This window comes from Olea europaea, chromosome 18, assembly GCF_002742605.1.
Source record: "Olea europaea var. sylvestris chromosome 18, O_europaea_v1, whole genome shotgun sequence".
Taxonomy (NCBI): Eukaryota; Viridiplantae; Streptophyta; class Magnoliopsida; order Lamiales; family Oleaceae; genus Olea; species Olea europaea.
Window position 1 is genome coordinate 22,662,347 of NC_036254.1, and position 13,139 is coordinate 22,675,485.

General features: G+C 34.2%; 2 protein-coding genes across 2 annotated transcripts; both read left to right on the forward strand.

Moving 5' to 3' along the window:
• The first annotated feature begins 127 nt into the window (after window positions 1-127).
• On the forward strand, window positions 128-1,955 carry LOC111367806 (50S ribosomal protein L17-like). Its single transcript, XM_022988868.1, has 4 exons — window positions 128-235; window positions 1,146-1,237; window positions 1,319-1,396; window positions 1,627-1,955. The coding sequence occupies exons 1-4, from the start codon at window positions 215-217 to the stop codon at window positions 1,775-1,777; spliced, it is 342 nt and encodes a 113-aa protein (XP_022844636.1). The 5' UTR covers window positions 128-214; the 3' UTR covers window positions 1,778-1,955.
• A 2,747-nt stretch (window positions 1,956-4,702) lies between these two features.
• Window positions 4,703-8,787, forward strand: LOC111367808 (UDP-glucuronate:xylan alpha-glucuronosyltransferase 1-like). Its single transcript, XM_022988869.1, has 5 exons — window positions 4,703-4,842; window positions 5,183-5,268; window positions 6,221-6,427; window positions 6,771-7,399; window positions 7,531-8,787. Exons 2-5 carry the CDS (start codon window positions 5,249-5,251, stop codon window positions 8,496-8,498), a joined length of 1,824 nt encoding a protein of 607 aa, XP_022844637.1. The 5' UTR covers window positions 4,703-4,842; window positions 5,183-5,248; the 3' UTR covers window positions 8,499-8,787.
• The last annotated feature ends 4,352 nt before the right edge of the window (window positions 8,788-13,139 follow it).

Below are 13,139 nucleotides of genomic sequence, written 5' to 3' on the forward strand. Positions count from 1 at the left end.
GTGGGTTACATTTATTTCATTTTCACTATTTTTTAATTTTTTCTGCTGGATTCATTTTTTTTCCTCGTGCTGGGACAACCTGCTAAGAAGCTTTGTGGGGTTAATACTTTGGGATTCATTGTTAATTGCATGAATTGCTATATTTAACTCCTTTCCTTTTCCTTGTGTGTTATCTTATTTTTAGGCGAAGGAAGTCCGGAGGCTTGCTGATAATATGGTACAGCTTGGGAAAGAGGTGTGAGTTTCTTCCTCTGCTCTGATTTAAATGAGTTTATTGTTTCAGATTCTGATGACAAGTTATAAATTTGAGTTAATTCTATCTTTTTAAATCCATTTCTTTCATCGTTAAACTAATGTAATTTGATACTATGCAATTACATTGTGTAATTAGGGTCATTCTGTAATGTTAACAACGATGATATTGTATTATTATTATTTTTTTGAGATTCATTAATCGGCTATGTCATTTCAAATCTGGCAGAAGAATAGTGCACTTTGGACAATCAGATTTGCTTAAGTTATCGTACTCTTCATGACATGGAACATAGTGTATTACCTAGCACTGCTCGAGTACTAGATTCATTCTCTATTCCTCTTTGAGATGCGTCTCTATGAAACCTTATCGGGATTAGGTTGTACTCTGATGTAAATGTATCAGGTTAAGAAGTATGGGGAGATTGAATTGGGTGAAGATCCTTTACAAGGTGAGGTGAAAATTCAACAATTTAAAGAAAGTAATTAATCATAGATAGAAACCTCGCTGGATGATTAGGAAAAAGAAGCATCAAAATTTAAATTAAATTATCGTGGATATAATAAATATATACCTCTTTGATAAGTTAGTTGATCAACATGCATGAACGGAGTGCTCTATACGACTATGAACTATCATTTTGATCTGTTTACTGAAGCATGTTTCAGCAAACTTTGCTGTTGAATGTAAGCCCGGAAACAATCTAGAGAAAAAGTCAGATTCTATTCCAACTCCATGATGATGAGCTGACAAATAACAATCTACTTTATGCTTTAGCATAATGGAAAACCAGTAGTGCTTCTTTTCTGAAGACAGAATTTTCATGATATATGTACCGAGTCATTTTGTTTTATTGTTTAGTGTTTTTTACACAAATACCAAATTACTATAGGGTACTCTCTGTGCTGCAAGGCGCGCTGCTGCCTTTGTACGTGGTGATGATGTCCTCCACAAGATATTCACGGAATTGGCTTATCGATACAAGTGAATCTCAAACTTGTTAACTTTTCAGCGCGTGTTTTTGACTTGTCCTTGTGATATAAGTTGGACGTTTTTCATTTACAGGGGTAGAGCTGGTGGATACACGAGATTACTCCGAACCCGAATTCGAGTTGGTGATGCTGCACCAATGGCCTATATTGAGTATGTATTTTGTTTAATAATTTCTTTATCCTGTACAGAGGCACTAACTTGCCATCTGTTCGCATATTAATGATTGAGCTTTTAGAGTCATAAGAAGTTTCATATTTCACGAATCATGGAGAGAAAAAATCTTTATAGCACAACTGAATATATCCATGGTACAGCACGTATTTGTGAATGCATTATAACTACATTTCCCTCTTTGAGTGCGTTTTTGTTTCACTTGGCAGGTTTATAGATAGAGAAAATGAACTTAGACAGTCTAAACCACCAACTCCGCAACCTTCTCAGAGGTCTCCCTTGGATCCTTGGATGAGATCTCGACTTACAAGACAATTAGCACCACCTAAAGAGGAGAAAAGCTCTGAAGCTGAGAATTAAAATACAATCTTTTTGAAATGTAGGACAAAGGTTTTGTTTTCATCTTTCTATTTGATATGTAGCCTTTTGTAATTCCTGAAGGTGAAACCTTTTCTTCGTCATTTGAAACGAGTGAAAATAATGTAGATTTGGATTTGCTGTGGTGCTTAAAATGTTTGGACTGGCTTTTAGTTGCTTCGTTAGCATCTTCTTTAGGAGTTGTAAATGACGTCTATATACAGATGCTGCAGCATACTTAAGCAGAAGGAAAGGAAAAGAAAATATTTAGAATACAAAGATGTTTAAACGTTTTGGCATATGCATTTTGTTATTGATGCATGGCTTGACTTGATTCAAGTTGTTCATCTGTAACAATTGTTCTGGTTAATACTTCTTTGTGCGAGAACTTGAGACCGAAAGAATGAATCATTCGCAACTAAGCACTTTTTCTAGCTCTATCCATAGTTTTAAGCTACTGCTTGCATGCACGTCTGTTTGTGTGCGCGTGCGCCTTTTTGTAGCCACACGAGGAATAAATTTGTCTGTTGTGGCATGTTGAGGCACCCTTAGTGTGCTTAAAATTATGAACCGTGCTACTCGTGCATTTTTCTTTATAGTTTCTTCGACGGATGTTGAGGTGGCTTGCACTTGGCCGTTGATTTAAATATCATTTATTCAAATCAATGGTTGAGGTGCATGCTACCTTTGTATCTGTCAAAGAATCTTGCTATACAAGTGGTTTAATTCTAAAATTATTTGGGTTGATCTAGCACAGCTTGTGCTGTGTCTACATTCTAAAGCACGTCCACTAGGCTGGTCCGTGTCTAAAGCACGCTGGGCATGCTCGGGACGCATTTTTCCCCCTTGATCGAAGTTGGTAAGCACCGGCTTCTTGCTTCAATCATGAGGTGACTGACCGGTTCCCTTTAAGCACAAGAGGAGAAAGTATAGGTTTGATGATTGTGTTTAAAAGTGTGCAATCACATTGCAAGTTAACTAACCCAAAAAGAAAAATATATAATTGGATTGACTATACGAGTTGGTCAAGGCACGCCCACATTATTATCAATTGTTTTATAACAAAAAGGCCAAGGCTAAAATACGAAGCCCGGATTGCTTTGCTTTCAATACAAAATACATACGGTGTTATGTCTTTATAATATCCTCTCAACCTTTATTCCCCTTTTCTTCCTTTTCTAGTATTTATTTTATTGCAAGTCTGTTTAAATCTTAATTCCCAAGATTGAATGTTCTGTCCATCCAATAGGGGATTTCAAATTTGGGTGAAGGGAGATAGATTAAAGAAATTTACGGCAGGATACAAAATCATATTAGATTTTTCGCCAAAAATGAAACGAAAAAAATTTCCCGAAAATACTCGGCCAAATCGAGTATTTGCCTTTTTTTTTAATATTTTCTCTTTTGTAAATATTTGAAGATGGCTAAGGATAATTATAGTTGTTATATAAATATTTTTGTATTTCTAATTTGTATTTTATAGTTGTGTACAAGGACATTGTGGTGGAGTAACTGAGTATCCTTGGCGATAGGTGCAAGGCTTCAGTCATACAAGGATGTCCCACCTTATGTATGTTCAGAAAGCAGCCCAATTGTTATATTGCCAAGTTTGATCTTTTCATTTGTCCAAAAATCTTTTACATTTTTTTTTTCTTTTTTTCTTTTTTTGTTTTTTGGGTTTGCTTACTGGCCCGTCAAGACTTGAAAGCTTAAAAGTTCATGTTCTCTTTTTTTTTTTTCCCTTTTTTTGGGGGGGCGGGGGGTGGTGGATGCAAAATTAATACATCTAATAACATTCTACGGTTTACGCAGCTCCCATTTTGGTCGTTGCTATTACGGGATATCGTTTTTGAACACCACAAAATAATACCTAGAGCGGGAGATTAATAAATCGAGATTTCAAAGATGAAATTTCACTCGTAGTAGCATGTCGAATTGACAATGTGGACGAATAAAAAAGACTATCTCGCAAGGTGAACCAAATGTGCCCAAAAGACTGTATTATCACAGAATGACACATTACACTTCATTACCAACTTTTATTGTAATGATTAACCTTCAAAGACATTCATTAGAATTAGGCTTGATTATTGAGTACCCATTACTGCAACTAATGATAATATGCAACTTAACAAGCAAGAAATTAAAAGAACATCAGTCTTAGGAAACTTCATCTCTTTTAATGTATTAAAAATGGGGTTAGCTTAGAAGAAACCATTTGATTAACAATATTACCTTCCATTTCAGGGGATTTTCTAACCGTAACCTAAAGAAGATGATTAAATAATTAGATTTCCCTATCTGGTAAGTAAGACATGACATGCAAATAAAATACAAGTAAAATCCTAGTATCAATTGGATAGTTAACTCTCTCATATGCACATGTTTTGAGTTCGGATCCTGAATGACACGACAAAAAGTTGTGAATGATAAGAGAACATATGCCCTCCAAAGAGTTTAGTACATAAGATAGTGTCCCATCACGAGGCTTGGGTCGTTACCAAAAAAGAATAAGATAATTTCTACTAAACTAAATAATACGCGCATTTAAGAAAAAATGTTGTTGAAGAATTAATCTTCCATCACCACCAACAAAATGAGAGTGAATAATTTTGTATATTATTTTTGTTTTCAGCTTTAACAAAACATGAACAAAAAATAAAGTCATAGATCAGAAATAGAGAGAAACAACTGTACTCTCCATGAATGGCTACATAAACAAATTGTTCAAAGCAAGAAAGAAAGGATTTTTATCATTAAAAAAAAAAAGAAGGTATTTTATGGTGGTTCATCTGAAAATGAGATGCAGATTATATATATAATTTTTTTTCCTTGTAATCATTTTAAAAGCTCAAAACCTCAAATATTGGAGGAGAATTCAAATATAAGTTATCCATTTCCATATAGATCCTCCTACACTTTTCTTTCTACCTGGTACATATAACATCAATTTATTCCACCATTCACAGAAAGCTCCAAAAATACAGATCAACCCTCCCTCTTGCTGTTTTTCTTTCTCGTCTCTGTAAGTGCTATGCTGGTTCAAAATTGATGAGGCATCTTCAAAGGTAATATTTAATACAGATATTGAAGCATCTAAATCATTTAGAAACTATCTGTTTCCTGGTATACCTTTTACATATATAACCCTTAACTTGTATAATAGATGAGCATAGACAATCATGTAACTGTGTAGAATATTGATTATAGTGACACCTTCCTGAACAATTCTGATAACCTTCAAATGGTCTTCTACTAAACTTGTCTACCATTTTTTAGCTGATTGTCTTTCGTATTTTGCTCTATCAATGTCTTTCTCATTGAACTTTCCTTTCTCGGCATGATGTATAGACTTTTCTGACTTGTGGTTGATATTGAAATGATATGCTTTTTCATGTTAATTTTCAGATCAGAAGTTTCTTAATTTTTTATGAACAAAGTGATATGAGAGTGATGTATCGTTTCTGAAGCTCCATGGATACCAGACAAAGAATGTGAGTACAGTATTTAAATGATTTTATTTCTTATGCATATCATTCCAGTCTTAATTGTTTCATGCTGGGAATTTTTTCGCTAACTTTTACCCATACATTTTGATTGATTTCACAACAACAATTTACTAAGCCTTGTTCTCAATAACTTTAGGATCGGCTGCATGAATCTTTTTCATCACTCTGTTTGGTTCATCATTATTGAGTTTAAGAAACTAAATTGAAACAGAAAATTTAAGCATGGAATCCTATTGCTGCAAAATAGCTTTCCAGAATGGTCTATAGGAAGTCCTAAAGCTTTATCATTTGCTGAAGAACCCAGCTTCTTCTTTTATCCTGCTTTCATGTATGTTTTTTGTACTTTAAGATTCAATCTTGTGGATTTATTCCCAATGATAAATTTCCCTTTAAATTTGGCAGGGGAAGAAATCTGATAGAATCTGAAATGTTATGAAAATGGAGTTTTCCATTTCATCCAATATTTGATTGCTTTTTAAACAGTTAACTTTTATTTTATAGGTAAAAATTAAGATTGAACATGGATAGAAATTTTAAAAGGTTTTATTATTGGACCGTGCTATGTGTTACACTCCCCTCACACAAGGGGCGGGGTCCACGCATTAAATGCACCGGGACCCACTCCCCTCATGTGAGGGGAGTGTACACCGAGCTGTGTACAACAGCTCGGCGTACAAGAGACAAAATTCTTTATTATTTCTAAAGTAGTAGTAGAATCTTGAGGAAATTGTCAGATTGATATTGTCAGAATAACCATTCTCGTTATGGATTATTTTCTTCTGAAGTTTTATCTCTTACAGAATATATTTGAGGCGTTCTCATCTTTTGAAATCCTTTAGGTTCTGTGTTTATTTATTAATCTCATATATCTTTTTCTCGTTTTACTCATCTTATCTACAATAATGTATATATATAAATGACCTTTTTTTTTTCACAGAGACGACGTGTACAAGAGAAAATTAAAGAGAATCAAAGTGAGAAGTGTCGAAAATCCTTTCCTATTTATCTCTGCAGGAAAGAGCACCAAATGCAAACTCCATCCCTTTAAGATTATCCTTGCCTTCATCATACTAATCACCGTTGTGACATTTCTTTCGTCTCCAACAATTTGTCATGAAAACAGTATATCCCACACAGTTTCCCGGTCAGATCTGTTTCCTTTATTGTCTTCTACTGTAAATTTAAATACATTCTTATCCTCTTATGCATTCTTCAATTAGAAACAGGGGAAAATCTTGTGATCGATAATAAAAATGTTAACTTGAATAAATGATCACTGACTTAAGAATTTCGCTTGTATAAATAATCTCAACAGACAGTGCACATCTGAAGTATTAGTAAACAGTCTTTTGAAATTGGGACGAATATCTAGTTTTAGTGTAGATATTAAAAGTCAAGAAATAATGAAATAAAGAAAAGAATAGACTAAAGGAAGCTCTTTAGAAACAATAATCAACTATTATTAATTGGTAGCTTATTTAATGCAGGCCACATTTTGTGAACAGGTGGATATGGGGAGGGACAGATTCTCGCTATATATCAAATTTAGATATGAATTGGGATGAAATATCTCGAGCTTTAAAGAAGTTACCTGAAAACAATAAGATTCAAGGAGTTGGTCTTCTTAACTTTAATAAGAGTGAAATCACTCAATGGGAACTGTTTCTTCCCAGTGCCAACCACTCTATTCTGCACCTGGACTATGCTGAGAAAAATGTGACTTGGGACACCTTGTATCCAGAATGGATCGATGAAGAACAGGAAGAAGAAGTTCCTAGTTGCCCTTCTCTACCAAAGCTTGAAGTTCCAAGACAACGACTTGATCTTATTGCAGTAAAACTTCCTTGCCGAAATGAAGGAAACTGGTCCAGAGATATAGCTCGGCTACACTTACAGATATCTGCAGCTAGTTTAGCTGCCTCTTACAAAGGCAATTACCCAGTGCATCTGCTCTTTGTTACAAAATGCTTTCCGATACCAAATTTATTTACTTGTAAGGACCTCGTTGCACGTGAAGGTAACACATGGTTATATAAACCAAACTTGAATTCCCTGAGAGAAAAGCTTCAACTCCCAATAGGATCATGTGAGCTTGCACTTTCACTTGGAGCCAAAGGTAAGTACAATGTAGTCTTCTTTTATATCTCATCGCAGCTCTTTAATATTTTATGCAAAAATAGAATTTAAACAACAATTTACTTGGTTCATAACAGTAATTGACAAGTAACTACTTATTGTGTGAAACAGAACAAGATTATGAGGGAAAAAGGCAACGCGAGGCTTATGCTACAATCCTGCATTCAGCTCATGTCTATGTTTGCGGAGCCATAGCTGCAGCACAGAGCATCCGTTTGGCAGGGACCACCAGGGATTTCGTAATTCTTGTTGATGAAACAATTAGTGAATACCACAGGAGCGGACTAGAACGGGCAGGATGGAAAATCCGGACCATCCAGAGAATAAGAAATCCTAAAGCTGAGAAAGATGCTTATAACGAATGGAATTACAGCAAGTTCAGACTATGGCAGCTGACAGATTATGATAAGATCATTTTTATTGATGCTGATTTGCTTATCCTTAGAAATATTGACTTTTTGTTTGCGATGCCAGAGATCTCAGCAACAGGCAATAATGGCACCCTTTTCAACTCAGGTGTAATGCTGATTGAACCATCCAATTGCACATTCCAGCTTTTGATGGATCATATTAATGAAATTGAATCTTATAATGGTGGAGACCAGGGCTACTTGAACGAAATATTTACATGGTGGCATCGGATACCAAAGCACATGAACTTCCTGAAACATTTTTGGTTTGGTGATGATGAAATAGTAAAGCAGAAGAAAATTCGTCTTTTCGAGGAAGAACCAGCAGTTCTTTATGTTCTTCACTATTTGGGTTACAAGCCATGGTTGTGCTTCAGGGATTATGATTGTAACTGGAATGTGGATTTCTTACAAGAGTTTGCAAGTGATGTTGCTCACAGGAGGTGGTGGAAAGTGCACGATTCAATGCCAGAGAATTTGAAAGAGTTTTGTCTGTTGAATTCAAAGCAGAAAGCACAATTGGAATGGGACAGAAGAGAAGCAGAGAAAGCAAATTACTCAGATGGGCATTGGGGGATCAAAATACAAGATAGGCGTCTTAAGAAATGCATTGACCCGCCATACTGCAACTGGAAGGGCATGTTAAAGCATTGGGGGGAAACCAATTGAACAGATGACGCATTCCCAGTTTCCACTCCACCGGCAAAAACCACGGGCTCTTTTAGTTTATGAGTAGCAGTTTCTACTTTTCTCTGTGGGTTGAATTTTGATCAAAGTACAGCGATGAAATAGCTTCCTTCTAGCCTTCCATTGTCTTCTTATCTTTGTATTACATTTTTCCAGGAAAGAGCAAGTACAAGGGGGCTTGAGGCATTCAGTGGCCTTAACATATCAGATTTTTTTATAATTTCGTGTATCGGCATCTTTAAAGGAAAAAATACCTGCCTTTTCCCTGTTACTTGTTCACTTGTTTTATTTCAGCTCACTGCATTTCTCCTGTTTAGGGATTCGTTGCATATTTTACTAGTGTGCTTGAACTTCTAGAAAGGGATTCTGTTTGAGAACCTCTTCAGCATGGTGTCAGCATGGCTGTCTTGATCCCTATAAATTATGAATGAGGTATATAACTAAGAATAAGAATGAAATAATTAATCAAATCTAAGATTCTACTTAATCGGTGGACGGTCCCAACGATTCCTGGATGAACAATAACTCATGAACAGTAATTTTTTTAAGAACAGGAATAAACTAAAACTATTAAGAGCTCTGTTGACGACAGAACTAATATTTGTCGTTGCGGCAGTTAGGCGTTCAATGGCGGATTGGTGGTATAGTTGAGGGCGGTTATATATGTGAAGGATGGTAGAGACGTTGACAATGTATTATGTGAATGAATATTGGCATGGGCTTTTTGAAGGATGATACTAAATTAAAACAGAGAAACTGCGGGGAGGTAGCAGCCAAGGATGAGAAAAGTTCTTGTCGAGTTGTGAAAAATTGTTCGTGTACAAAGGGATGGCATTGGGAGCTCAAGGATGGGCTACAAGGATATCATCGTGGGCTATAGGGCGTGAAAAGATGAAGGGTAACTTACAAAAATAACCTTAAAATTATGAGTGTTTTGAAAAAGTATATGAAAAGTTTTTTAGAAGTAAAAAATACTGTATAAAATTAAAAAGTGACATTGTGTCAGTTTTTTTATAAAAATTGTCACTTTTTAACACAATTCAAAAAAAGTGACAAACTTAAAAAAAGTGACAAATATCAAAATAACACCATCCATTTGTATAACACCATTAATCATGTTCTTAATATAATCAGTATGTCCAGGACAATTAACATGAGCATAGTGGCGACTCTTATTACATATCACGTCACATTTTTAAGAAGATAAGAAAGTGATAAATATTCAAAAAAAAAGTGACAAAAACTTAAAAGGTGACAAGCTCAAAATAGTGACAAAATTTAAAAAAAAAAAAAATTTGAAGTATAAAATACTTTGTAAATTTAAAACAGTGACATAAACTCAAAAAAAAGTAACAAATACCAAAATAACATCATCCATTTTGTTCGCCTGACATTTCATACAGATTTCCACCATTCATAATTTCACATTACAACATTTTCACTAAAAAGTGACCAAAAAAAAAAAAAGAAAGAAAAATGACAAAAATTTTAAAAAAGTGGCGAATTCAAATAAATGAGAAATATTAAAAAATAGTTATACATATTAAAAAAAAGTGACAAACACTCAAAAAGTGACGAAAAATAAAGATAGTGACACAAATCAAAAAATGTGACAAATCATAACTCACGATTTATAATGAAGCTTATAAAAATACCCTTAAAATGAGATGTCGTTTGAAAAATCATATGAAATTTTTTTTTAAGTAAAAAATACTGTGTAATATTAAAAAGTAACATAACTTCACTTTTTAATTAAAAAAAATTGACAAAATATCACTTTTAAAAGTTAGGTATCACTTTTTAATTAAAAAATAACATATAGTATCACTTTTATTAAAAAATGATGTTTGTCGCTAACAAAGTGATAGAAATTAAAAAAGGTGACTTAAAAAAGTAATAAATACTAAAAAAAAGTGACCAAAATCCAAAAAAGTGATAGAAATTTTTAAAAAATGACAAATTTTAAAAAATGACAAGCACAGTAACAAATTTTAAAAAAGTAACACACTCAAAAAGTAACAATTCAAAAAAAGTGACAAACTCAAAAAAAGTAACACACAACTTCTGTAAAAATTACCCTCACAACATTACTCTCCAACTCCACCTAAAACGATTTCAGCAAAGAGAAGCAAACTAGAGAACCTCAAAACAACTGAGGTTGATTTAGAGACTAATATATAAGAATGATAAAGAAAATCTTTTCAACTTCCAATTAATCAATTGACAATAAAGGTTCAACAATATACAATATCAATTAAAAGAACTCTTCAATCATATAAGATAACCAGCAAATCTAATGGAAATAATACATTGATTTCGATACAGGGACAGATGAATTGAAACTTCTTATAGAATAACCATAGACAACAGTTAAAAGAAAGAGTCCAACAACAAATTAATTCAAAATCTTTGTTTTGGTTCACATCAATGCATCTATTTAATCTTCTTTATGAAATTCCAGATTTACAAGTATGAAAGGCAAAATTTAAAAGTAGTAATGAATTTTTCTTCTTCCCTTTTCCACTCATAGCAACACGAATCGAACCAACTGAGCCCTCAGAACCAATACTCAAGTTTGCAAATCTACCTGAAGAATAGAGTAGTGTCTCTTTCATGTTTGGCTACAAGAATACCGTTACAATTTAGAGATAAATCCACTGACCTTTGCATCTCTAGAATATTGAATTAGCATAGAGTGGACGAAAGATTTTAGGGACTTCAAATGAGAATCCTGAGGCATTAAAATCACTATAGTGTACTGCTCTTTGCAAGGAAAAGGTAAAATCTTTTGCAGTGCCAACTGAGCTGCTACTGGTGACAAAGAATTTCTTACTTTGGAACGACCCTCGTCTACAACCTGCAAGTTAGTTCTAACCAAAATTATGTTTGCCAACTAGAAAGGAAGCTTTTCAATACCTACTATTGGAACACGTGAATACTTCACATAGGAAACAGAGACTTTTGCTGACTATAGCAGACCACAATCAGAATGCTAATGACTTAGAAATGCCTCAATGAAGCAAATGGAGATAAGCAAGCATAGAAGCATAATTTCAACTACATTTATCTGTCTGAATGAAAGTTGTGCAAAATCACCCAAAATATAGAAAAGTATCCTAATATTTTAGTTGATATTTACTTCTATTGCTCAATATAATGCATCACAAGTTATGGTAGCGAAGATTAGTAATGCAATCATATGTCGACAATCATTGGCAGAACAACCCATATTAGTGTTTCTCGATGGAGCAAATGATACGAAGGCAAGCTAAGGCACTCTATGCTTCCACGTTTAAAGAAGTTAGGTGTCATCATATGTAATAAAGGAAAAATCAGAAATTAACAAAATCAAGAGAAGGAAAAATGCATAATTGATCCTCAATCATTGGGTGAATTTCAAAGAAGAATGAACCATATTACAATTCATCAAGCTCATTTTAAAAATTGATGCATTCAATAAAAAGCAATACCCAAAATCATGAAATAAATCGCAATGAACATAGCAAAAGCAATAAAATTTCACGAGGAACATACTCACATACCTAGAAATTAGCAAAATGAAAGGAGAAATGGAAGTTACATACCTTGAATACTGGTGAGGCATTCAGGGAGACGGAATGGCAACGGGAGAGCACGAGAGCGAATCATTCCATTACCGAAAAAATCCAAATTCCCCTCCTTCAACGGCTTGCATTCTATCTACCCCTTTGATAACAAACACAGCAACTAAATCGGCCACAAATTTCAAAACAAAGCAGCACAAATTGACCTAAAATCAAGAAAAGCGACAGATACAATCTAGATAGAAATAGAGAGAAGAAGAATGTGTTGGGGAAGCAAAACAGAGATCTGGTGGTGGGAGTTTTGGTCGGTTAAGCGTACCATTTACGGTGAAAACGTTTTTGTTTAGTTTAAAGGGTAGTTTTCTAATTTGTCATATTTGGAGGGTAGTGGGCCTAATTTCCTCAAAGATGAGTATGAATTGCAATAGGTACAAGAATATATCCTTTTTTTGCGGGCTCATCGGCTAGGCTTGAAAAAAGCTCGAGCCCGCCACAGCAACCTGCTGCCTTTTTAATTTTAAAATATAAAAAAAAATAGCTCAAGCCCGGAAAAAAACTCAGACATTTTATTCGAGCCGAGCCCGAACCTAAAATTTCGGCTCGCGAGCCTACTCGACTCGGCTCTGACATCCCTAAATCTCTGTAATATATCTTATCTCGTGTATGAAGTCAGTACTGTTTAATTAAATATCTATTCGTGTCTGTACGTTACATAATCATTGGTGAAACAATGAGTACATTTCTAATTTGGACAGACACTGCCAAAGAATTTTGGAGATTCAAAACAATATTATTATTGGAAAGGGTACAAAAGAAAAGAATTAAAATATTGATTAATTAAACATAATTTAATTATACTTTTGCATGTTATCCTAGCCCCACTTCAACCTCCCTCTTTACAAAAGATTATATTTTGTGTTGAATAAAGAAGAATTAATTTGGGTTAGTTAATATTGATCAGCACGCATCTTTTTATAACAAATCAAGTAACAAATAATTCCACCTACTGCTCCTATTGGCCAAGTCTATATTTTCCACTGGAAAAAATAATAAAGACCAA